This window comes from Neopelma chrysocephalum, unplaced genomic scaffold, assembly GCF_003984885.1.
Source record: "Neopelma chrysocephalum unplaced genomic scaffold, ASM398488v2 Primary Assembly neopelma1_42b, whole genome shotgun sequence".
In the NCBI taxonomy this organism is placed as follows: Eukaryota; Metazoa; Chordata; class Aves; order Passeriformes; family Pipridae; genus Neopelma; species Neopelma chrysocephalum.
Window position 1 is genome coordinate 6,710,272 of NW_020897701.1, and position 24,259 is coordinate 6,734,530.

The window sequence follows — 24,259 nt, forward strand, 5'->3', positions numbered from 1 at the left end:
AAATTTTGTTTGTGGTTTTCATTTGGTAGGATTTGAGAGACAAAGTTGTGCATGAACTTCACGTCTTCAGAATACACTGTCAGAGACATGAGGATACAAAAGATTTAAGATGGATTTAAGTGCTCAGTATGAAAGGAAATTAAGCAGTTCCGGGGTTATCTACAGGTTTTGGTAGACAGTTACTGATTCTTCTATATTCTGCTACAACAATGGAGTAGCATTCAATTTTACTTTGTATTATATTCTTTTTGAAGCTATATATTCAAACCCAGTAAGTACAACTAACACTTTTGAAGACTTTTATGTGTTTTATGGATATCTTTTGAGATGAGACAATAACTACTGTGCTTGTTTTAAAATGTAATTCAACACATTCCTGAAGTGTTGGAATAAACCACAATTCTCCTGAACTGTGATTTTCATAAGGCAGAGAAATAAAACAGTTCTAGACTGGGAGCACCAGATTAGAAGCTGTCTCCATCAGTAATGAAGAGACTCTGCAGGAGACAAAGTGAGAAAATTTCGAAAATAGAAAAAAAAATGGTAATGGTTAGCATGAAAGGAGAAGGGAAATCTAAGGAAGAGACTGCAGCAAATCTATTGACAATTTTAAAAACTGGTTTTCAGATGATACCAAAATGTTCTTAGATTAATTAAAACCAGTCCTGTAAAGCTCTACAGAATTCACAGGTAACAGACTTAATAACAGAATTAATGAACAGTTCTATGGACAGACAGAAGATGGAACTAGGGCAAAGCAATAAAAGTTGGTTCATGTCACATTTCAGAAAGCACATTTTATTCCTGTCTTTTTAGTTTTAATACATAAACAGCCATAAGATCATAGAATGGCTTGGGTTGGAAGGGACCTTAAACATCATCTAGTTTCAACCCTCTCTGACCATGAGCAGGGACACCTTCCACCAGACCAAGTTGCTCAGAGCCCTGTCCAACCTGATCTTGAACACTTCCAGGGATAAGACATCCACAACTTCCCTGGGCAACTTGTTCCAGTGCCTCACCACACCGACAGTAAAGAATTTCTTCTTAATATATAATGTTCGAAGCCATTCCCCCTTGTCCTGTCCCTACATGCCCTTGTGAAAAGTCCCTCTCCAGCTTTCCTTTAGGCCTGCTTCAGGCACTGGAAGGCTGCTGTAAGATCTCCCTGGAGCCTACTCTTCTCCAGGCTGAAGAACCCCAACTCTGCCTGTCCTCACAGAAGAGGTGCTCCAGCCCTCTGATCATCTTTGTGGTTCACAAGAGCCAAGCAGAGAGGCAGAATCCTCTCCCTCACCCTGCTGGCCACTCTGCTTTTGATGCAGCCCAGGATATAGTTGGATTTCTGGGCTGCAGGTGCACAGTGATGAGATGTGGAGCTTCTCATACACCAACAGGCAGAAGTCCTTCTCCTCAGGGCTGCTCTCAATCCATTCTCATCCTAGTGAGTATGTGTGCTCAGGATCGCTCTGACCCAGTTGTAGGACCTTGCACTTGGCCATGTTGAACTTCAGGTTGCACAGGCAACCTCTCAAGCCTGTCACGGTCCCTCTGGATGTCATTCCTTCCCTCCAGCATGTTAACTGCACCACACAGCTTGGTGTCATTGGCAAATTGTCAGAGGATGCACTAAAATCCCACTGTTCATTACACCAACAAAGTTGTTAAACAATGCTGGTCCCAATACTGACCCCCGAGGGACACCACTCATCACTGCTCTCCACTTGGGCATCGATTTCTTGACCACAACCCTTTGAGTGCAACCATGCAGCCAATTCCTTTTCCACCAAGTGGTCCATCCATCAAATCCATGTCTGTCCAGTTTAGAACAAGGATGTCATGTGGGAGAGAGTCAAATGCTTTGCACAAGTCCAGGTAGCTGATGACAGTTGTTCTTCCCTTAGCAACCAACCATGACTGAGAACTATGCTTGGTTGCTAGCAGAACTATTAGAGTTGAAAAGGTAGACAGGAAAGTGTCTGTAAAAAAAGACCTACCTTCTTCCAAGAATCATAGCCTGAACCACTCTAAAATATTTTGCAATAATCTGAATAGTGTAAAAGCTGCAAGTTTAAACTGAAAAACTGCAAGCTCTCAAAGGCAGAGTGAAACTATACAGATAAATGAGGTGTAATTTTACCTTTAAGTACAGTTAAAGAATGGCAGCTGCCCATCAGAAAATTAGACTATCAAGCTTGCAATAGTACTCAGTTTCTACTTATGCTGAAATGAAAGGCAATGATCACCTTTTAAGCATGTTAAATCAGGAACCAATCAAAAGAAATCCACTTAAAGGGTCAGGTTTGTTTGTACTGTAAATGACACTGAAGATGCTAATCTCTGGCTCTTGCCTCGGGATTACTATTTTGGGATTCAAACAAGCAACACTTGAATCCAAACCTAGTTGTCCTAAACTTTTAGTTCATTTAGTTTATGAATCATTTCTCCAACATCAGTAGCATTACTGACATGAATAAAAAGTTAGATGTGCTCACTTTTAGGGCAACTCTACACACTGTATGCAACCCCAAGGAACACTGCATCAATGTGCACTAGGGACATCTTTCACTAAGCAGACAGGTCATAGAAGTTTCTGAAGATTTCTCCTGTATCTCAAAACCTGACTGATTTTCTCACTCCTCATACAGTGACAGCACAACAGGGTCTGGAGTATTGATTAGAATTAAACTAGCATCTCCTGGTATTTACTGCTTTTAGTAATTTCTTCCTATTTGGCTCCATGGGTGTCAAACCAAGCTTTGATTTTTCTTGGTTCAAACCAGCAAATTACCAAATAAAGGTATTTTCTACTGTTTTTCAATATATGGAAGGTGCATACATACAATTAGGAGAGTCAAACAGCACTTAGAGAAATCTGCTGTAGGGAATGAGTCTAGCAGACTTGATCACCCAGGCATAAAGTGCTACTGTTCGAAAGTACAGCTTGAGAGCAATAGCTAAAATCTTCATCTTACTGCCTTCTGCACTGAGTTGACTCTTCTCTGTAAATGTAGGTAGCTAGTAAGTCCTAGCAATTTTCACAGAATAACAGAATATGCTGAGTTGGAAGGGACCCACAAGGATCATCAAGTCCAACTCTTAGCCTTGCACAGGACCCTCCCCAAGAGTTATACCGTGTGCCCAAGAGCATCATTCAAACACTTCTTGAACGCTGGCAGGCTTGGTGCTGTGGTCACTTCCCTGCAGAGCCTGCTCCAGTGCCCAACCACCCTCTGGGTGAAAAACCTCTTTCTAATATCCAACCTAAACCTCCCCTGACACAACTTCAGGCCATTCCCTCAGGTCCTGTCACTAGTCATCACAGAGAAGAGATCATTTCCTTCCTCTGCTCTCCTCATCCCCTCACGAGGAAGTTGTAGACTGCAATGAGGTCTCCTCTCAGTCTCCTCTTCTCCAGGCTGAACAGACTGAGTGCCCTCAGCCACTCCTCATACAGCTTCTCCTCAAGGCCCTTCACCATCTTTGTTGCCCTCCGTTGGACGCTCTCTGATGGCTTAATATCTTTCTTACATTGCAGTGCCCCAAACTGCCCCAATATTCAAGGTGAGGCCACGCCAGTGCAGAGCAGAGCAGGACAATCCCCTCCCTCAACTGGCTGGCGATGCTTTGTCTTATGCCCCCCAGGACACAGTTGGCCCTCCTGGCTGCCAGGGCACTGCTGACTCATATTCAACTTGCCATCGACCAGGACCCCCAGGTCCCTTTCCATGGCACTGCTTTCCAGCATCTCATTCCCAGTCTGTACATACATCCAGGATTTCCCCAGCCCAGGTGCAGAATCCGGCACTTCCCCTTGTTGAACTTCATATGGTTGGTGATTGCCCAGTGCTCCAATTTGTCGAGGTCTCTCTGCAGGGCCTCCCTGTCTTTGAGGGAGTCAACAGCTCCTCCCACTTTTGTGTCATCAGCAAACTTGCTTAGTATCCCTTCCAGTCCTGCATCCAAGTCATTTATGAAGATGTTGAAGAGCACAGGGCCTAAGATGGAGCCCTGTGGAACCCCACTAGTGACAGGTCACCAGTCTGACGTTACCCCATTCACTGTTACCCTCTGTGCTTGACCCTTGAGCCAGTTGCTCACCCACCACAAGATGTGTTTATCCAGTTGTGTGCTGGACAGTTTGTCCAGAAGGATCCTGTGAGAGACAGTGTCAAAAGCTTTACTGAAATCCAAAAAGATTACATCAACTGGCTTCCCTTGATCAGCTAGGTGGGCTACCTTGTCATAGAAGGAAATCAGGTTTGATGAGCAGGACTTTCCTCTCACAAAGCCGTGCTGGCTGTGACCAATGACTGCATTGTCTTTCAGGTTTTTTTCAGTATTTCCCAGAATAATCTTCTCCATAACTTTACCAGGCACTGACTGACAGGTCTGTAGTTTCCGGGGTCCTTCTTCTTGCCCTCCTTGAAAATTGATACAACATTTGCCAGTTTCCAGTCAACTGGGACATCTCTGGATTCCCAAGACCACTCAAAAATCATCAAGAGAGGTTTTGTGATGATATCAGCCAGCTCTTTGAGGATTCTTGGGTGGATTCTGTCAGGCTCCATAGATTTGTAGGGATCCAGCTGGAACAGCAGTTCCAACAGAACTTCAGGGTTGACTGGAAGTTGATCGTTCTCACAGTCATGGTCCTCCAGCTCAGGGCACTGAGACCCCCTTGATCCATCATCTGTGTTGAAGACAGAGGCAAAGAAAGCGTTAAACACCTTGGCTTTATCTCTGTCCCTGTGTATGAGGTGACCACCCTCATCCTGTAAATGGGCCAATGATAGTTCTGTACTGCCTATTGCCATTAATATATTTGAAAAAACTCTTTTATTCCCCCCCCCATTTCTGGCAGCTTCAATTCCAACTGAGCTTCGGCCACACAAATTTTCTCCCTACAGTGGTAAGCAGCATCTCTGTATTCTTCCCATGTCACTTGATCTTGCTTCCACTGGGCATACACCTTCCTTTTTTGTCTTATTTCCAAGAGAAGATTCCTGTTCAGTGCATTTTGTGCATATGTGTGCCTAGATTTTCATGGTTAACAGACAAACTTCAGAGAGACATTAACATTCTTCAAGGTTACATTCATAAGACAAATTTTAAAACTATATTCTATAGTGATCTCCACATAGCACAGCAAATTCTGTATAAGGATGGTAGAAATGGTGCTGTGTTATCCTCAGAATTTGAATGCTCCCACTTCTTTTAAGCAAGGTAAGTGCTAACATCAAATTAATTAGATTATTTATGTCTGTCAGGTAGGCAGTGTACATGTCAATGGCATTTATTCTTGTAACAGTAGCTTTTGTGTATACCAATAGTACACAGATACCCTGCAAATGCAAACTTACCAAGAACTAAAAACAACTGCAGTTACAAATTCCCTCAGTAAGGATTATTCAGCTGGAACGTGTTTCACTTCAGAGGGCTTTTTGGTATTTACTACAGAGCACATAAAAGCAATCTAATTGTAGTAAAGATTCATAAACCAACCAAAGGTTTCAAATTGCATAATTGCTTAAAATCCCTTTAAAAAGGATTTTATTTTCCAGAATCCTACTTTGAACATGAAATGTTATTCCAACAGGGATGAGGTATCTATTTATAACCAAATGCTTGTGTGTAGTGGTCAAATGCAAAAAAAAGAGGAATTGAATGTTTATTTTAGTCTTGATTTTCTTCCAGTACCTTGTGTAATTTGTCCTGAAATTCTAATTATATCCCCCTATATAAACACTGCAAATATGAAAACTGAAAGACTATTTGCTACAGCTTTTTTCCTCCTTTTTTCCAAAGTAAAGAGATGCCTGTGGTCAAATTACTTAATGAAAAGAATTCAGTGTGTCAGTGATCATTCCAACAAAGAAAACATGTCCATTTACAGTATTGTTTAACTATTTCTATGTTGGTGACCACATTAAATGGGTATTTGAATGGAAATATGCCAGATGAATAAAAACAGCCTTCATGGGTGCCAAACATTAGCTATTTCTAAATTAGCTAAAAGTTTGCAAAATTACACACACCTATTTTAAGTGCTGGCCTCTTAGGCAACTCAGAAGTCTATTGCTGATGTGATTTTAAGAAAGCAATGCCAATAAAATACACCAGGAGTTATTACCAGCCCATTATGTCATCATCAAAGCTTATGCTGAACCACAGCAATATATATGCATTATAGCTCAGGAACTGTGGCACAGCAGGAGTATAAAAATGGGTATCTATTTATGAAAGAAATCTACACTTTATGCTGAAAAGTAATGTTAGCTGGACAAAACCCATAATAACCAGAAGCTGTGCAATTCAACAGCCTTTTCGTAGTTGCAGAATAAAATTGAATAAAAGTTAATTTTAGGAAGTCAGCCACTGCAGACCTCAATTAAAGGAAGATGCCTGGGATTTGCAGTAGTGAATCAGAACTCTGATTCTTCTGGCTGCCAACAGTGGGCTGAACTGAAGGCCTCTGAGAAAGGAGCAACAAATTTTTTAATGAATAGCAGTTGGCTGAAAATTCTTGGCCTAAGTTCTAAACTATGAGGCTTCTATCCCTCATGATCCTTCCCTATCATCCATTAAAACTATGTGTAACTTCATTATCCTTATTTAAAAACCCCTCTATTTAAATTCCTGATTTAAAACCTAGCACAATGGTAGTTTGTCATAGGAAATTCCACTGGCTAAATACAGATGCCACAAAGAAACATGCACATTGTAAATACAATCACTTGGCTTTGAGTTTGCAAACTTATTGGCACCCCTAGAGTGCTACACATAGATGGTTATGTTATCCCAGACCACCATTTTTGTATTTTCTTTGCAAAATAATAGTATTCTTTGTAAAAAATCACCTACATGATTTTCTTCAGCTGATGCTTGTGTTTTAATATGTATTTTTATATATAATGAATGTGCAACCAAATTGGAGATCAGCTTGTCACAAAAAAAAAAAACACAAAAAACTCCATAAGCAGCTCTTACCTCTATCAATTCAAAGAGCCACAGATAACCCAGAAATGGTCCACAGTCCAGGAAATACCAGATTAAAAACCCTTCTACAAACATATGGCAAGGTAGGGAAACAAAATTGCTGGAGGGAGAGAGTTCCACAGCAAGGCTATGTCAAATACCCATCCTCCATTCGACTCACACTTCCCTCTCCACATTTATACCTCACTGCTCCTCTCCATATGCCTGCACCAGAAGTACCCCAGCTCTCTTGAAAATATCAGGTTAAAACATCTGATCAGTGGAGTAGCTTCTGTGTGGGGTTTTCCTCTTTTTTTTTTTTTTTTACTCAAGTTAACAGTTACATTTTAGACTTGTTCGTGTTTATTTGAGAGGTCAGAAAACGTACCTGTTTCCTCCATGCTTAAGCTTTCCCATCTTACCACATCCACAACCTGTTTCCCCGACTTGGATGCAGTTCTCTAACTCATACAAATCCATAGGAGTAGATAGGACCCATCTGAGAGTATTTGGAGAGCTGGCTGGCATCATCATGAGGCTGCTGTTGAAAGGCTGTGAAGCCTGGAGAGGTTCCCAAATCATTTCAGCAAGAAGGACAACACAGGGAACTACATGGAGGTCACTCTTTTAGATCTCTTGGAAACCCTCTAACCCAATACATCTATGATTTCCATCTAACTCTGTAGCCTCCTTAAGAAATGAGTATCACCTCCCCACACAAGCTCCTAAAACTACAAAACTTCTCTATCCTTCTTCTTACCTGCAACACCATTTTGAGAATGTTTGGCCTATCCACCCCTAATAATTCCGAAATGTTACATTTCTAACTGGAGTCAAGGCCTTTGAGATGCTACTGTTTGCGAGTGACCAAAATTACAGGAATTCAAAGAAAAAAACCACTAAAATTGAGAAAGACAAAAATTTGACATCAAGACAATGCTGGAGATAAGGGAAGCTAAGTTTTGAGTTTTCTGTTTCATGGCACAGATGAATTTACTGTTGTATTTTTTACCTTGGATGTGCCTTTTCCTCTTTATTACTTTCATATAACGAAAGTGATTAATTTCACTTTAATATAACTGAGAATTATATTGGTATAATTGAAGGAGCTGGAGCTACAACACAGTTGTAGTGCTAACAGCTCCAACTAACTTCATACATTCAAAAATACATTCCTTCAAAATCCTCCAAATTCTAATTATAATGGTAAACAAAACATTACAACACTAAATGCAGCAGCTTGTTTGCATATCAGTTATTCTCAAAGAAAATATTTTTCTTTGGATGTGTGCACAACCTGTTGCTCTTTCAATCTTCTGGGCACTGAAAACATGACATTTTCACCAAAATATCCACCTGAGTGCATCCTGAGAAATAGAAGGCCTCTCACCCCAAGCAGCGCCTGTTTCTTTTCTCCCATACAACACACACTGGCCACAAGAACTACGAAGCTTATGCCTTTAGCACCTTTCCCCCAAAATCAATGACTACACTGTGGTGAAGAGAACGAGTGCTTTTGATTGGTCAAACCAGGAGTGTTATTTCCACCTGTGAAAAGACATCTCTGTCTACCAGCAGAGTCTAACGTAGACTTTACTATACTTAAATTAATCAATACTTTATTTATAATTAAATTAAAGAAAAATAGAACTACATACAGGAAGAACTATATATACAAAGAAACGAGTCTTTACACAGCCTATCCCCCAAGATCCATCTGAGTCTGTCCAGAGAAAAAGAAATGCTCATATATAAATTGGATGATATTTTTCATAACTGAGTTCTGTCCTGCAGGCTGGGCAAGTGCTGGCAGTCTCAAGGGCAATAGGGAGGCATCAACTGCAGAAGACATGACCACATGGGGTTGACGCAAACACCCCCTAAAAAGAAACTCAAACCCTTCCTTGGCCTTCCTCCTTCATGTTTATTAGTCTGTTGCTGAAAACTCTTACAAGACTGCTTTTACCCTAGTAAACAGTAATTAAAATTAAATCATTTTTTTTTAAACTGTTGAAAATCCAACAGTTTAGATCCTTATTTCAAGTCTCTGAGGTCTTGATGTTTTCAGGTGTTCAACTATTCCTCTGCCAGCATTTCACAACAGGGCTAGGAGGAGGTTTGCTCTGCTCCTGGGGACAGCACCTTCCTACCAGGGCCCTGCTCTGCTATGAAAGGTGAGACAAGAAAAAAAGTCAAATTAAAATTCTGTTTGCCTTCTAGCCAGTCTGCCACTGGACCTGCATTCAGAGGGATCAGCTGGGGCTCCTGAGAGAGGCAGTGACCCTGTCTCAGCCCTGCTGGATGCAGGGATGCTCCTCAGCCCCTGGTCCCATGGGTGTTCTCAGGTGTGGGGAGGATGGCGAAAATTTATCTAACGCTGTGGATGGTGTGAGGATATTTTCAGCTCATGCTCTACATGAGGAGGATCATTTCTTACAAAAATTTCTGTTACGACAACTCTTGCTTTTAGGTAATTGGCAACATGTTGAGAGTTTAAGAATGGGTAAGGATGACTTTCCCATTTTCCTGAACCCTGTGTCTGGGAACTGAAGCAAAGGTTTCCGTCATTGTATTTGCATACTTCATTTCTCATATTCAGTGCTTTGAAACTGGTACGAGGTAATTAATTATTCATATATTAAATATTTATTTGGAATTAATTTAGCATCTTAGCATTTTTATATCAAGCCTTACATCTCCTTTAGGAATTTTGTAATCTAAACTTCTGCCCTTTGGACGCAACATTTTTGGAAAGCAAAAGCATTTAAGCTGAGATAAAGTACAAGTGGATTTACTGGACTATGAAACATCCCACATGTTAAAACAAGGAGCCTGTCCACTCACGCTCCAGGTACAGCCGAGGTTGTCTGAGTGGACTCAGCACCACTTGTGTTTTGGGGTGGGACTGGAAGGCTTTTAGCAGGAATGTCCCCTCAGGGGTAAGGGAAGAGGGAACACTGAGGAAAAGGAGGGGCACCTTTTAGTAAGTCAAACATTTGAAGGCTATTGGGCTTGATCTCCCTCATCGCTGCTAGACAATCACAGCAGGGGGCTGAGAGACCTTTATGTTAAGGCCCAACACTTTTTAATTAAACCTGCTATTGAAAATATTCATCACTCAGTTGTGGGAGGGAGAGAAACCTGCCCATTCTCTGCAAATGCCAGGGAAGCTGTAAAGGCCACATACCTGTTTTATGTCCTCCCATGCGGGCAGTTTTGAAGCAAGGTGCAAGACCTCTGAAACAACCCTCTGCCTTTCCATCACAGGAAGGAAGAAGTTTATTAACTTCCAAAAAGAAAAGGTTAATTATAACAGATGCTGATTTTGAGCTGTGGGTAGACAAACAACTGCACTCCACAAGGCGGCAGAGGTCCAGTAACCAGACGAGTTCTTCAGCCCCATCACCATGGCTGTGGTTGCCCTCAGGGCTCCTGCCCACAGGTAAGTTGGTTTCTCTACCACAGGCACCCAAGTGAAAGAGGTTCTGATTGTCCTCGTGGGCCACCAGGGACATGTGGCTGGTTATTGATGGGGGGTGTGAGACACCCGGCTCTCCACACGCCTCAGCACAGGAACAGGATTGCACTCCCCAGAGCAACCTGGCAGACCAGTCCCTCTAAATCCACCATGGGGAAATGCCCCTCTACATATACACAGAAATAGGAGAGGATTACTAAAAGGATTATCAAAAGAAGCCCTAAAAAGATGTTATTATTGACAAATAATAATTTGTACTAGTCTCACTGAGGATTGCATTTCACTTCATGTGTCAATATGTGCCTTTGCTTGACTATAGCAATGGCTGTGACTTCAGAGTATGTTTTCCAAAATCTTCATAAGGAAGTGCTGGTGGGTGGTCTATTAGAGAAATATATATTAAGGCTGTTCAAAGTAAAAACATTTCTGACCTCCCCTGGTGGTAGTCAGTAGTGAGTGGCTTGTTCTGCAGAACTAAAACCCAGGTAGGTTTCTTTTTGCTGGGGCTGCTTTGTACCTTCCTTAATACCTTCCTAAGTACTTCTCTTGGCAAAGGATGGAGGCTTTGCAGCATCTTCCATCCTCCAAAAACCTGGATATGCTTGAGTCTCCTCCAGTTGCCCAGGCTTGGCTGCCAGCTGAGGAGTAGGAAGGCTTAGCACTGGAAGGAGTGGTTTGCTGGGGGTCTGGGTGGTATTTCAGTACATCTCAGTCCCTGGTCCTTGGCACGGGATGATGATGGGTCTCACTGAGTAACTACAGCCTGTCAGGTGAAAATTGTTATTGTCCTATTGCCGTATTCCTTCGCTTTTGACAGGTGCTGCTTCCAGCTGCTCCCTCAGGTAGTGTTAATACTTGGCGTCTGTGTTTTCTAAGTGAAAATGAGTAACATTATTCCCACGGGGAAAAAAATGCAAGTGAAAAGGCATCACGTTTGCACGGCATGACACATGCCTGTGATGGGGACAGGGACAGCAGCTTACCAAGGTTCAGGAAGGCTCACTCCTGTTCTGCTCTGCAGGTTTCATGTCCAGGAAAACACATTTAAGGCCTGAAATACAGCAAGTGAGACAGAAACCAAGGGAAGTTGCAACTTTTGATCAGCTTTTTAGAGGCTAATACTGGGATAATGTTAACTCCTCTCCTTTTATTTTTTTAATTGACCTGATGGTTTAGTATAAAACTATCCTCAATACCCCTACCTATTTCAAAAATACAGGTATTTTCTTAAATTCACTTTGAGGAGAAGACTGCAGAGCAGGATATTTCATTCAATTTTTCATTAAATAAAAGCTATAAGCAAAGAGAAAATTATTTTGGTTTCAGTTTTATTCTTTGTGTAGAATCTTAATATATTAATGTAGAAAGCTGAATTTCTTTTTATGATAATTGTAATAAGCTGAAACTTGCTAAGCATAAGCTACTGAACTGAAACCATGACAGCCAGGTAGTTTAAGTGCAAGTCTGAGCATGGAAAGTTCAGAGGTTGTCTTTATTTTATTAGAGGCATGTAAGTAATACCAGACATATAGAGAGGTAAATGTATGATACCTAGGTTTTCCTTTTGTTAGAAAAGAATGGTAATAAAATCATGGGAACTTAGACTGAGACTGTACATCAGGAATTTGTTATGATAGGAAAATGCTCCCAGACAAAAACACTGAAAATAGTATCTGGCTTAAAGGAAAATGTGTTTTTCTTTGTGCTGACAACTGAGCACTAAGACTGAAAACAACAACTGTTCAGTTACTTTTTGCTAATCAATGCTTTTCTAGCTCAATACTTTTTTCAAATTATATATATATTCATTGAAAGGGTAAATTACTAACGCTAAATCAAAATCTTAAAGAAAATAGCCGCAGCTGGTGTCTAGCCAAACTACCATCTATTTAAACCTATTATAAAATCAGCTGTATGCCATTTCATTGCAGGTTACTTAAAGCTCAAATTTACTTGATCTAAAGGGTTTTTTAATTGTTCTTTTCAATGAGAATACCTGGCACATCATGTCATCTAGGAATACAGCTATTTAAAACAACATTTCTGCTTATCGTCATTGCATCCACCAGGTAGCTAAAAGTCAAGCAATAATGAGGAATGGAAAACATCAGTCTAAAATTTATGGCCATCCTATGAATAAATCATTTCGTATGTGTCTTTCTAAGAATGATCATTGAGTAATTTTGACAACTTGTAATTTATCTTCTAGGAATGTCCCTTGTTTATTACTACCCCTGCCTAAATATGGCAACAGGACTAAGGAAGCAGATCATTAACACACTAAAGACAAAAATGAAAAACCAAAAAAAAAGATACATGTACACACAGACAACTCACTTTAACAGACAGAGGAGCTCAGTTCAGTTTGGTCATCTGTTTCCTGTTATAAGCTTACTTTTTCCAGCATTACAGGCTACAAGGGTAACATAGAAGAAGACTGTCAAAATGATTGAAAATTATGACTGTGCTAGGACAACATTTTGTTCATCCTATAGCTGGTCCCAGTGGGGCCCGACACAAAACAAACACAAATAGTATTTAGGTATGCACCTTGTACATCAAACTAGCTCCTTGCATAACAAGCAGCTAGAAGAACAACAGCTGTTCACTCACCAGGACCACACTGCCTAGTCACCTTGTTTGGGGAAATTCTAGGCTCTATTAATTCCTTACCATTTATGTATACAGAAACATAGAGCAAAGTAACATACCTAAAAATTGTGTTCACATTTCTAGAGAAAAGTACATGGCACAGAGTAGCAATTTAATCTGTGGTAAATTAGGTATTATCAGTTGTTGCAATTATCTTCCGCTTTTTTATGCTTTTTTTATCTGCTCCTCTTCAGTTTTCAATAAACATCATTTCATCTCAAGTATCATTCTTTATTATTCATACTAATATAGCTCCATCCTTAGATATAAGGAGGATTCTGTTCTGAGAAGAAACCAGAGCCCATTGATGCCAATAGCAACAAGGTCACAAAGCAGTATTTCAAATGGAATGTAGTCTCACTAACCCTGTAAGCCATCAAGATGACGGATACTGTGAGATGCCACCAAAATATTCCCAATCTCTAGGGGAAAAAAAAAATGTCACAAACTCACTTTCTATAGTTTGTCTTATCCAAGAAAAATGGGATGTCATGATGCATATAAATGCAGCTCTACTTTTACTCCCTTGCTTCTATAAACCTTTTCCTCCTGTGAAGCCTATTTCTATGTGGGGCAGCAAATATAAAATAATTTACTTAAGTCACAAATAAGAAACACCTGTGGGAAACTGTCATCAACATAAAAACAGGTACTTTAAAAAATGGGGAAAAAAATCTACCACATGACACAGAGATTAGTATTTGGATTCTTGTGTGACTAATTATTTTTCTTGACCATCCAAAGCACCTAATAACCTCTTAGACTATTTCTTCAAATAAGGCTCCTTTTCCAACTCTGTTTCTAAGAAATACTGAAATTTTTATCCATTATTCAGTAGCACACATGCTCCCTGTGGCACATCCCACATTCCTTCTTTTCAGGGCGATCCAAAAACTATTATAGACTATTGATACAGGTATTGTAGAAACTGTGAAGCATGTAACAGCACAGATCTTTGCTCTACTGAAAGCCATTTATTACTGCATAACATCAGATCATGCCAAATATTTAACATCACCATAATTAAAACATTGATATTGCTACCCATTGCCTGGAGCAGAGCAGTATGAAAATCCTTACTGTAAACAGCATCAAAGTTTCCAACAGGTATCTCACCTTAATGAGTTCTTCCTTCAGCACAAAAAGGTCATGAAGAAACATTTTCTCACTCCAGAAAAGTAATTTAACATGTTCAGATTGACACACCACTATCTCAGAAAGCAAATTCTCTTTGGGCAAGTATGAGAGAAAACCCTGGAGATAATTGGTTTCACCATGTATTTTATACCTGCCATTTATACCATTGCCATACCAACCTCCAGTTACTCCTGTAACTATAAAAAGTTGCAGAACTCAGGCTAAAGGTAGGGATTCACTCCTACTTGCTCACTTCTGTGCTTCTAAATAAGTGGGCAGCGTCCTTCAGTTTTTCACATGAAAAAAACCCCAAGCATTTAGATCTTTTAGATATCTAAGTATCTATGAAGAATAAAATATTTCAGGATCCTTTTTTCCCTCTATCTATTGCTTGTAATTCAGCTTGCCACATGCACTGAAGCTATGTTCACAGTTTTCAAACTTACGATTATTTAAATTAAAACATGGCAGAATTCATAAAAGTGTAAAACCCTTAAACTAGCAGCAAAAATGTCATTAGGAGCTATTTTCCATGGTGTTAGTGTCAACAGATGATTTTAAATTAGGGTAGAAAACTGAACACAGAAGGCTTATTTTCATTTTAGAGTAACATGACTGTGACTGATCTTTTCAAATCGTTCCACAATCACAACTTTGACCAAATTTTAAACTGAATATAAAATCAACGAAGATAGAGTATATAGACACAGGAACTATTCTTAAAAATTTCTTCTGACAGCAGAGTTTCTTACAAATAGGAAGCAATGCACGTCAATTAGCAAAGGTGATAATGAAGTACGCATTTGCTGACATCATCACTAGCTCCCACTATCTGGTCAATGGATAACTAGGGACTTGATTTCTTCAAACACAATTTCAAATACCTGCTAACAGAATTCTTGTGTAATACTTAATACTTAAATCTTGTTAAAAAATGACTGGCAAGTTTGAATACATTTTTAATAAACAGAATGAGGCCCAAAGTAATCTGATGAACTTTTATTAAAAATAATCTTCCTACAGTAGTATGGAATTCTTTAGCAAAGTCTAGCCACCACCTGTTCCACATCCTTCTTCACTAACACCATAAATCTGATCTTTCCTGTTCCTCTAGTGATCAGCACTTCTGGCTGATAACTGCTCTGCTTATAAACCCAAATGCAGTTTTGACCACGAACGCAATTTTCAAGCAGCCAAGAAACAGCTTTACTGAAAAGGAAACCACCTTCCCTTCAATGAGACCAACTTTTTTCTAAACCTTTACAGATGGATATAATTCCATGCATAGTCATTAGATCCAGAAACTTCTCAGAAGAGAACCAAAAGTTGCTTAATGACACATCGCAAGTTGATTTGTGATGCTCTGCATGCAGTTTGCTTTTTAAGACTTTTTGGGCTGCTTCCTTTTCCGAGCGCAATGCGTTCAAGATGCGTGATGTCTGGTTCCCAGCTCTGCTTCTATCTGCTGGATGTCATTATGCACTGAAGATTTATGTTCTATTTCAAATCGAATGCAAGTTTCACACTCTAAGTAGGGGTGCCCACAAACATATTGTTCTTTGGAGAACAACTCTCTGGCTCCATAGATATAACTTGGACAGAGTAGTTCTGTTCTTCTGCAGCCCATGCCCGATCCAGATCCACAAGCCCCATACACTGTTTTCCTAAAAGGAGAGCAAGGGAGACCATGGAAACTCAGAATGTAGAAACGTTATCAGAAACGTGCACTTCAATATTTAATGTTAGGAAAACACATCAGTAAGCCATCTAAAAATAAGTTCCACATCTACTTTAAAAACCATCTTAATCTGTTTTACTTCAAATAGACACTCTTTAATAGTTCCAAATCACATCTGTGACTTGTAACCCTCATTTAGCAAAGATCTTGAGAAGATTATTAACTCTTTATATATGGAGAAAGCTTAAAAACAGTCATGCCTTTCTCAAAATGTACAGAAAAATCCATACTTTAATGTAAAAGCCACAGGAGGAAGAAAAATGCCTCGTTTACCCCCTAGCTCTCTGAATTTCCAGACTTCTACTCCCTTTATGACCATAACTGTTTTCCTCCTGTACTTTCATCTAAAATCTGAAAATCTCTGATTATTGAACTTCAACAAAAGACAACACAAAAAAGTTATCCAGTCTAATTGATTTGAGACATATTCTTGTAAACAAGAATACTACATTGGTAATGCAAATTAAGCTTATCTCAGATTTATCTGCAGAAAAACAGGAAGGATAAATGGATTTTTTCAGCTTAGACATTTGTATTACGATACAGCCATGCCAAGATGATGGAACCATTTGTCTCTACTTATTTACTCATTATAATTGATTATTATGTTCTGAAATACCGAATTGACTTGTCAGATTGTATTTCAGCAGTTTGAAACTCTATTGCAAGAAAGATTTAACACTTCCCTGAAACGTTTTATGACTAATAGTCATACAGTCTCAAGTCCTGAACAGGGCACAATCCTCCGTCGGTCTCAAAGCCAATGATCCTACCTCTTTTCCTGCTCCTGACAAAATTGTATAGTTAAATATATTTGGGGTCTGAGACCAAGGGAAGACACAGAACCACATCATGTTTACCATCAGGATATGAGTCTGGCATATTCCTCTGGAGCTCCTCTGGAACTGCTTACCTCTTCCCTGAGTGTATACAGAGCTTTTGTACCTGCACCATTATAAGCCCTGTTATGCACCCTGGTTAGGTGCCTGCAGAAGTTTTGGTGGGTGGCACAAACGCTTCTCAGAATCCCTGTATTTCAGAACAGCTGGTGCACATCACACTTTAATACAGTACTCAGTCCAATCTATTCTGTCCTTCCACAGTGAGCTGATGGCCAGAACTATCTTCTCAGCTGAATTCCTTAGTTACAAAATAATTTCACTACTTTGAATTCACCAATGTTATGACATTTGGACTCTGTTCTATTGGTGGCTTGGAATCTGAGAGGGGTAGTAATTGGGTAGGAGACAATTTAGAGACAAAATATTGAGGGAAGGCCTGAAAAAGAACTTTGCAACTCAGTTCTGTATGGATCTATGCGTTGCAGGGAGAAATTAGCAGTTTATAAACCCAGGACACAACTCTGCAAATTACTGTTTGTGGCACTATTCTTCCCGCATTTGTGGCTTCATAGAAAATCACCTTCTGTGGCTGGTTGAATAAAATGGCATGTACACATGCCACTGACAGCAACATCCTTATTATTCCATGTGTACACACTAAAGGGCAGCTGGGATTATCACAACTGGGGCCTGAGTCACAGATTGTCACAACTGAGCTTCCCTGGGTGCTCTCAGTAAGACTGTGTGAAATGCATGGAGCAGTTCTGTGTAAGCAGGTGGGCTGTAGCAAAGCCATTTAACCATTCAGTCTGCTCTGCTGCATATAGTGTGTAAAAGCCACATGTCCAGCGCAAATGATACACAGAACTTCGTTCATTTAAAAGGGAACTACTGTGTGTAGCAGAACTGGGTTCAACTGCATATTTTTACCTTCACAGATACTATAGAAATCAGTGATAACTCCTCAAATGTGTTGTTTCAGCGATGACAGTCACAGACAAATGCTGTATTTTAACTTACAGGTAATTAAAGCAAATGATTTGTCACTTCTCTGAAGCTGCATAAATTCAGTGGTAATTGCTAAAATGTAGTTTACAATATAATCCTAAAATATTAAAAAAGTAGCAGAATAAGTGATTTTGCCATTTACAAGAGAAGAAAAAGCCTCCACCTGTTCAGGAATACTCTCATTAAATGAAATACACAGTTTTATCAATACCTGCTCATGCATTTACCAAAAACATTCTCACCATGGCTGTAACAATGATCTCATGCAATTGTTTGCAAGGAAAACTTAAAAACACTGCTAAACAAGATTCCCACAAAACCAGTTTCAAAGCTGAAGCAGAACAGGGAAATAGGAACCATCTTCAATGAAACAGAGTAGTATTACAGGGAACTTTAAGAAAAAGTAACATTCTTGAAAACAGAAAAAGCAATGATGTAGGGGAAGAGGAGAATAAGATTTATATTTATGTTTTTTTGTCAGAACAAAACACATGAAAGTTACATTTATGGAAAAAAACCCTGCAGTTTCAGACGTGGTCAACAGATAAAAATTACAATCTTTCAAAAAATTTTAAAAAAAATTAATTTGGGTCGTATTTCAATTTTTAGTCCACAGTGTGGGGTGCTACACTGGTAACTGAACACTGCCCTTTTTAATTTCTTTTTTTCAAATACTGTGATGATAACAAAAGAAGCCACAAAATTTCTCATCAGCTTGTGTACAGAATCTGTATAACTTTCTTTTTGTGCAGTGAGCATAAGAAATACCTTGCTTCAAATTAAGCTTTTTAAAAACATTATGATTATTTGCTACTACTGCTTTAATGTAGTTTGTAAGTATTTCTTCTAAGCCAAGAAAGCAGAGTTATGTTCTTAGAGTTCCGAGCCTCGTCTGTCTTTTCTGACCTGGAAGCTCATTTATAGCTTCCATCAGAACAAGCACCACGCTTTTGTAAGTCAAAGCTTATGCCACATATTTGAAGTAGCTTGTATTTTGCTGTCCTTCTGACCAAAGCCAGCCCAACCTCTGCAACTTACCCCTGTTGTTTGCAGCTGGCATTAGATGACTACCCTCCTAAGAGAGTTATCCCCAGTGACTAAAAGCAGGATAAAGGGGGCACACTGAAAGTCACTACTACGAATAGTCTGTGGTTTCAATGGAAGATGAACTGGCAGTAGCAGGACATCAGTGAACTTTACAAAGATCTCATGCTTTTCATAGAATGGTGGGGGGGAAAAAAAGGTCAAGCAAGTAAAAAAAAAAATAAAATTTTAAAAAAATCCGTAAAATGCAAACTATCTCGTATTGGTGATTTTGAAATAAGAGAAGAGTTTCTATACCATAGAATGGAAGAGTAAGAGTGAAATGTGACAAAACTAAAATTTTTCAAGTTTTATGTGAAGACAGCAACTTAATGCCCTATTCATAAAGGTCTATTTCTTCCTTTATATATCAAGTGAAATCATTACTGATATGGTTTACACAGCAGCTGGGGAAATTCATACCAATTAGCCTGCGTTCAGGTGGAAGCTGAACAGCTGTCTGATCTGCAAATCTGCAAAGAATCATGTGCTCCTAAAAACAAAAAAAGAAGATAAAGTAAGAAAAATCTAATTAAATGTTTGAAAGTATTAAAAGTGCTATTACACTGAAGACTGTATTTCTAGAAAATTTATCTGTGTGCAAATCCCAATTTTTATTCTGCAAATATGTGTGTAAATCAAGATTTTGTAATCACTATCTCATTTCTCCTCATCAGTATTTGTTCCTTGCTAAACTTTCTAATTCTTTTTAGCACTTGAATTGGATGCAGTGTATGCAAGAGAGCATTCTTCAAAGACATACTGCAGACTAATTTTGCCTTCAATAACTGATAAGCAACACAGTCTTCTTTTAGCACAGTCATCAAAGGGCTGCACCTCTGCATCAATAAGCAGCCAAGATAAAATTCCTAAACAGGTGATTTGAACTACTGCACACTTCTCCAAGCAGTGATTTTGAATCCCAGAAAAACAGCCTCATGGTCAAACTTCCTCTGCCCTGCCAAATACAGTCAAGATCAACTCAAAAGATCCTGAAGGCAAAAAATACCTGGCTGTGAATAGGAAAGTCTCCTCCATCAAAATTATCATAATGCAATTTCAACCTATCCCTGTTCCACCAGAAGTTTTTGCAAAGGCTTCTACAACAGCTGCTGTTGATTTCTTCCTATCCTGTCACCCAGGGGGATGGTGCAGTGGAGGATGCATTTCACTCCCTGTTTAGATCACTACACAAGTGGGTAGAACCCCATATCCTCATTTGCCTTCAAATCCCACCACCTATGTCAGCATAATGATTGCTCAAAGACCAGCAAAGCCAAGGAATGCAAGTTAGCCAGATGGTGAAAGAAAAAGCCTTGCAGGTGTAGCAATGAAATGAATGCTCTGATGACAGCTGTGCTCTTTGGGACAGCTGCAATATTAAGTACAGGACAGAAATCAGAATCATCTTAGAATTGTACAACATTCCCAAGTCTCCTACAATGTCACAGGGAAAAAACAGAAACGGACAACAACAAAAAGTGGTCTCCAAAGCAAAACTTCCAGAGGTATAGTTCTGAAAAAAAGGCATGTGTCTTGTATCAAAAACTTTTTTTTTTTTTAATTCTTGCCTGATATAAAATTATGACATTAAAAAATTGGTTCTTGTACCAGGTGGAGAGAGCAACTTCACCTAAGGACACTTCAGGTTCTTTCAGTATTCTGAAGTAAGAATACTTACTCCAGCCTTTTATTAGAGGGACATAAACATCCAAGAGTTTCTATTCCACTAAAAAGCTTCATATTAAATCAAGATGGTAACTACCCCACACTACACTCCATCCAACTCATAAATTTAATAGACACCTGACCGCAAAAAATTTTCTTACATATTATAAAATAAAATATTATCACCATTTGATACTCAAATATTACTCATTTAAATAAATTTACAGTATCTTAAAGCAAGGATATTTGTTCCCTAGTACAGCTCATTGGCATGAAGGTTTCCAGCTCACAGCTTCATAAAAGATATGGAAGCAAAATGAGAACGTGTTATAATACATTTAGGACTTATACGCACTCCACCCACCCAGTTCCATTCAAATGTGGCTATTTTTGTAGTACAAAAGAGTTGAAAATGTTAACCCAGACATGAGTACTGGAGAACAAAGGAGAAAGAGAGCCATGGGCAATGTAGCCACTACTAGGAAAGAAGCAGCAGTGATAGGCAGCTTGGGGAGAAAAACAGGGATTTAGAGGAGAGGGAAAAGATCCATCTTAGCACACAACTCCTCACCAGCCTTCAGGCACCCAATACAACTTGGCTCTTTGCAACATCAATGTTCCAGCTCTTTGGACCAGACCAGAGCCAAGGTAAGCCTTATCACTTAACCTGAAAATCTGGACTGACTCCAATGCCTTGGCTTCTTAGAGAGGTGATTCAAAGAGATAAATTAGAGCATGTTATGACTACATTGTTTACCCATGACACACATTAAATTTTCAGAAACAAGAAGAAAAGCATTTCTAAATAATGAAGATTATAAACTGCCCAAACTTTGGGTGTGCATAAACAGGTAACTTGCTTACTAGAACACCCTTACCTTCAATTCCTATTAAATTTCCAAATGAAAAGTATATGCAAAGTTATACAGTTCTACTTTCTAATTCTCCTTGCGTCTTGAGAAACAGTCTCAAAATGTATCATGGTAGAAATCTACAGATACCTTATTCTTTGCAACAATAAAATAATGAATTACAGCATAATGTTCTCATCAAAAAAGTTTTGGAAATGTCAGACTGCTGGATGTCTTTTTAGATCTCACGAAAATAAAAGATAAGAGAAATTAATTTAAAATGGGAACTGGAGGGGGTGACACACACAACGTCTGGCTAACACATGGCAACTCTGGCTGCTAGCCAATAACCTGTAACAATTTATTAATATGAAATATAAAAATGCATACAGCTAGCTGCATAACAGAAGTTATTTATAACTAGGATTATTGGAGGCACCAACCAGCCTAGACCATTTGTATAGACTCATATTATTAAGAGCAGCAATATTTTCTAGCCTTGTCTTTGACTCCTGTGCCCTCTGCAACACAAATAATAAAATGCTGGAATCTACAGTGTTGACAAGCCCTGTGATTTAAATCTCCATGGATTAACAGATTAAGAAAAAAATTCACTGAGTTGTAATGAAGTTATACACACTATTCTAATCTAGGCATCCCTGACTTTATACTGTCACCATCTCTCTATATACTGTTAACTAGTTTATTTTAATAATGTTAGTAAATGAATTTTTTCTGAACTGAAATCTGAGTTCTTTGTGATTATGTGTTAGAAACATATAAATTTAAACAAGGGGAAAAACAATGACAGGTCCAAATCCATTGTGCAGCTTTTGTCGTCTCAATCTGTGGGCATTTATTTCCATGTAAATTAGCAAAGTGTACATAAACCAGACTGTCATGAATGTAAGATTAGTGTATTAGCAGATAACTGAATTTCCCTTAGAAAATGGCTGGAAATTTTCTTAATTTTTAAAACTCCCTCTTATTTGAGGATTAAAAAGGATAATCTCCATTTTCCTGCCACATACAGCATCTTTGCACTGCTCACTGTCCCAAAAAAACATTTGGATATTACAAATACCTTCCTTTGCTTTCATATTTCTGTTATAAAGAATTATTCTGCATCTCCAAAATTCATTTCTATATTGTAAACACCAAGACCTCTGTCCAGGGTTTGACATGTAAATTTAGTAAAGTTTCTCTATAACCTTGCTTCTCTCAAAAGGAAACATTTTCTTTCCATGCCACATTAAGTGCATCTAAACGCTCATGACAAAGTTTAACAGTTCAGTACCAGTTTTCTGCTGTCCACCTCTCTGCTCTTGTCCTTTTTCACTCCCCTGTTATCTTCACTCTGTCAGATCTGTGTGCTTCATTGATTCTTTCTCCCACATTTCTCTCGGACTATCTCCACAGACCCCTCCTTCACAGGGTCAAAATGCACTTGAATACTTTCAATTTTGAAAAACATTTTTAAAACAATTCTGCATAAAATTCTTGCTGATCAGTACAAGCTTTTCCTACTTGGTATGTCCAATCTTTTAGACATAAATTAGAGGGAAAAATCTAATGATTTTTAGAAAATAATGGCTCTATTTAAGACTTAAATAAATTGGCATCTTGTAATCATTAATGGATACATGCTGAAGTACTTTAGGAATGGCTCACTTATACATTATGATAAAACAAGGGGGTTTTTGTAGAGAAACTATTTAATTTTATTGAAGAAAAAAAGCCTTAAAACATGGATGGTGGAGAGAAAACACAATGACATCTGCACTATTAACGAACATTGCATATAACACATGCCACTCCTTGCAATTAAAAGATAACCACCTATATTTCATTTGATAAGATGACCCAGTGAAACACAGGAAACTGCACATAAACCTTCCCAGCCTGCCATTTTACATACCTTGTAGGACAAAATTTCTTTGAACTGATGACTGAAAAAAAAATAAATAGACCAATTTAATTAACATCTAAAACCAGCAGAGGTGGAAAGTAGGAGCAATCATTTAATACTTAAACACATTTTAAACAAAGTAGCAGTATCTGTATCCTACAGAAAGGCTTTCAAAAATACCAAACCCCATTGCAGCTCCTGTTCACTAGAAAAGGAAAAGTGCACCTGAAGTTGTCTTTTTTTCCCTATTATGTTATTCATAAAAATATTCTCTCTAAATCACTATAAATACTAACACAGATTTACTGTTCTTTCCTCATTGTCATATAAATACTTAATATATACTTAATAATACTCTAGACAAGTATATATTTTGTTTGTGTCACAAAAGTAAGGGGCCTCTACAAAGGAATTGACTACAGAACACAGACACTATGGGGATATGGGCAGACTATTATGTTTTATGATCATATAACATAAGGAAAAAAAGAAAAAGCAAACCCTAAAATACAGCTCGAAATAGGGTTAATAATTTTCTACAGAGGCTTGTGATGTTAGATTCAAAATTTTATCAAACACAAACCCCTAATTTATATTCTTGCAGCATCTATAGCAACGAAACTTTTCTAACATAGGGAGCATTTCTAGTCTTAGTGGTCCAAAAAAGTAACTGGTCAAAAGTCCGACATTATAAAGTCAATTTTAAAACAAGCCAACTGAGAAAAGCTATATGCCTGCTAGTTTTAAAAGACTTAAAATTTTATTGCCTCTTCCTTAAGAAAACTTATTTGTTTTATTGTGTTTCAAGAGAAAATAAAAATGGACACACACAAAGAGATGGAAGAATCAAATGGACTAAGAAAACACTGTTAAATCCAAAGCTTATCAAACTGACAAATTCTAAATATTTACTCT

The 24,259-nt window shown here is 38.6% G+C and overlaps 1 protein-coding gene across 1 annotated transcript in view; it reads right to left on the bottom strand.

Moving 5' to 3' along the window:
• Positions 1-15,229: 15,229 nt before the first annotated feature.
• Positions 15,230-24,259, bottom strand: part of GSTCD (glutathione S-transferase C-terminal domain containing) — a 60,783-nt gene continuing 51,753 nt past the window's right edge. Inside the window, exons 10-12 of the mRNA XM_027677096.1 lie at positions 23,354-23,384; positions 19,340-19,409; positions 15,230-15,909 (exon numbers count right to left, since the gene is read on the bottom strand). Of these exons, the coding sequence (XP_027532897.1) occupies positions 15,773-15,909; positions 19,340-19,409; positions 23,354-23,384 (238 nt within the window). The 3' untranslated portion in view covers positions 15,230-15,772. The remainder of the gene's footprint in view (positions 15,910-19,339; positions 19,410-23,353; positions 23,385-24,259) is intronic.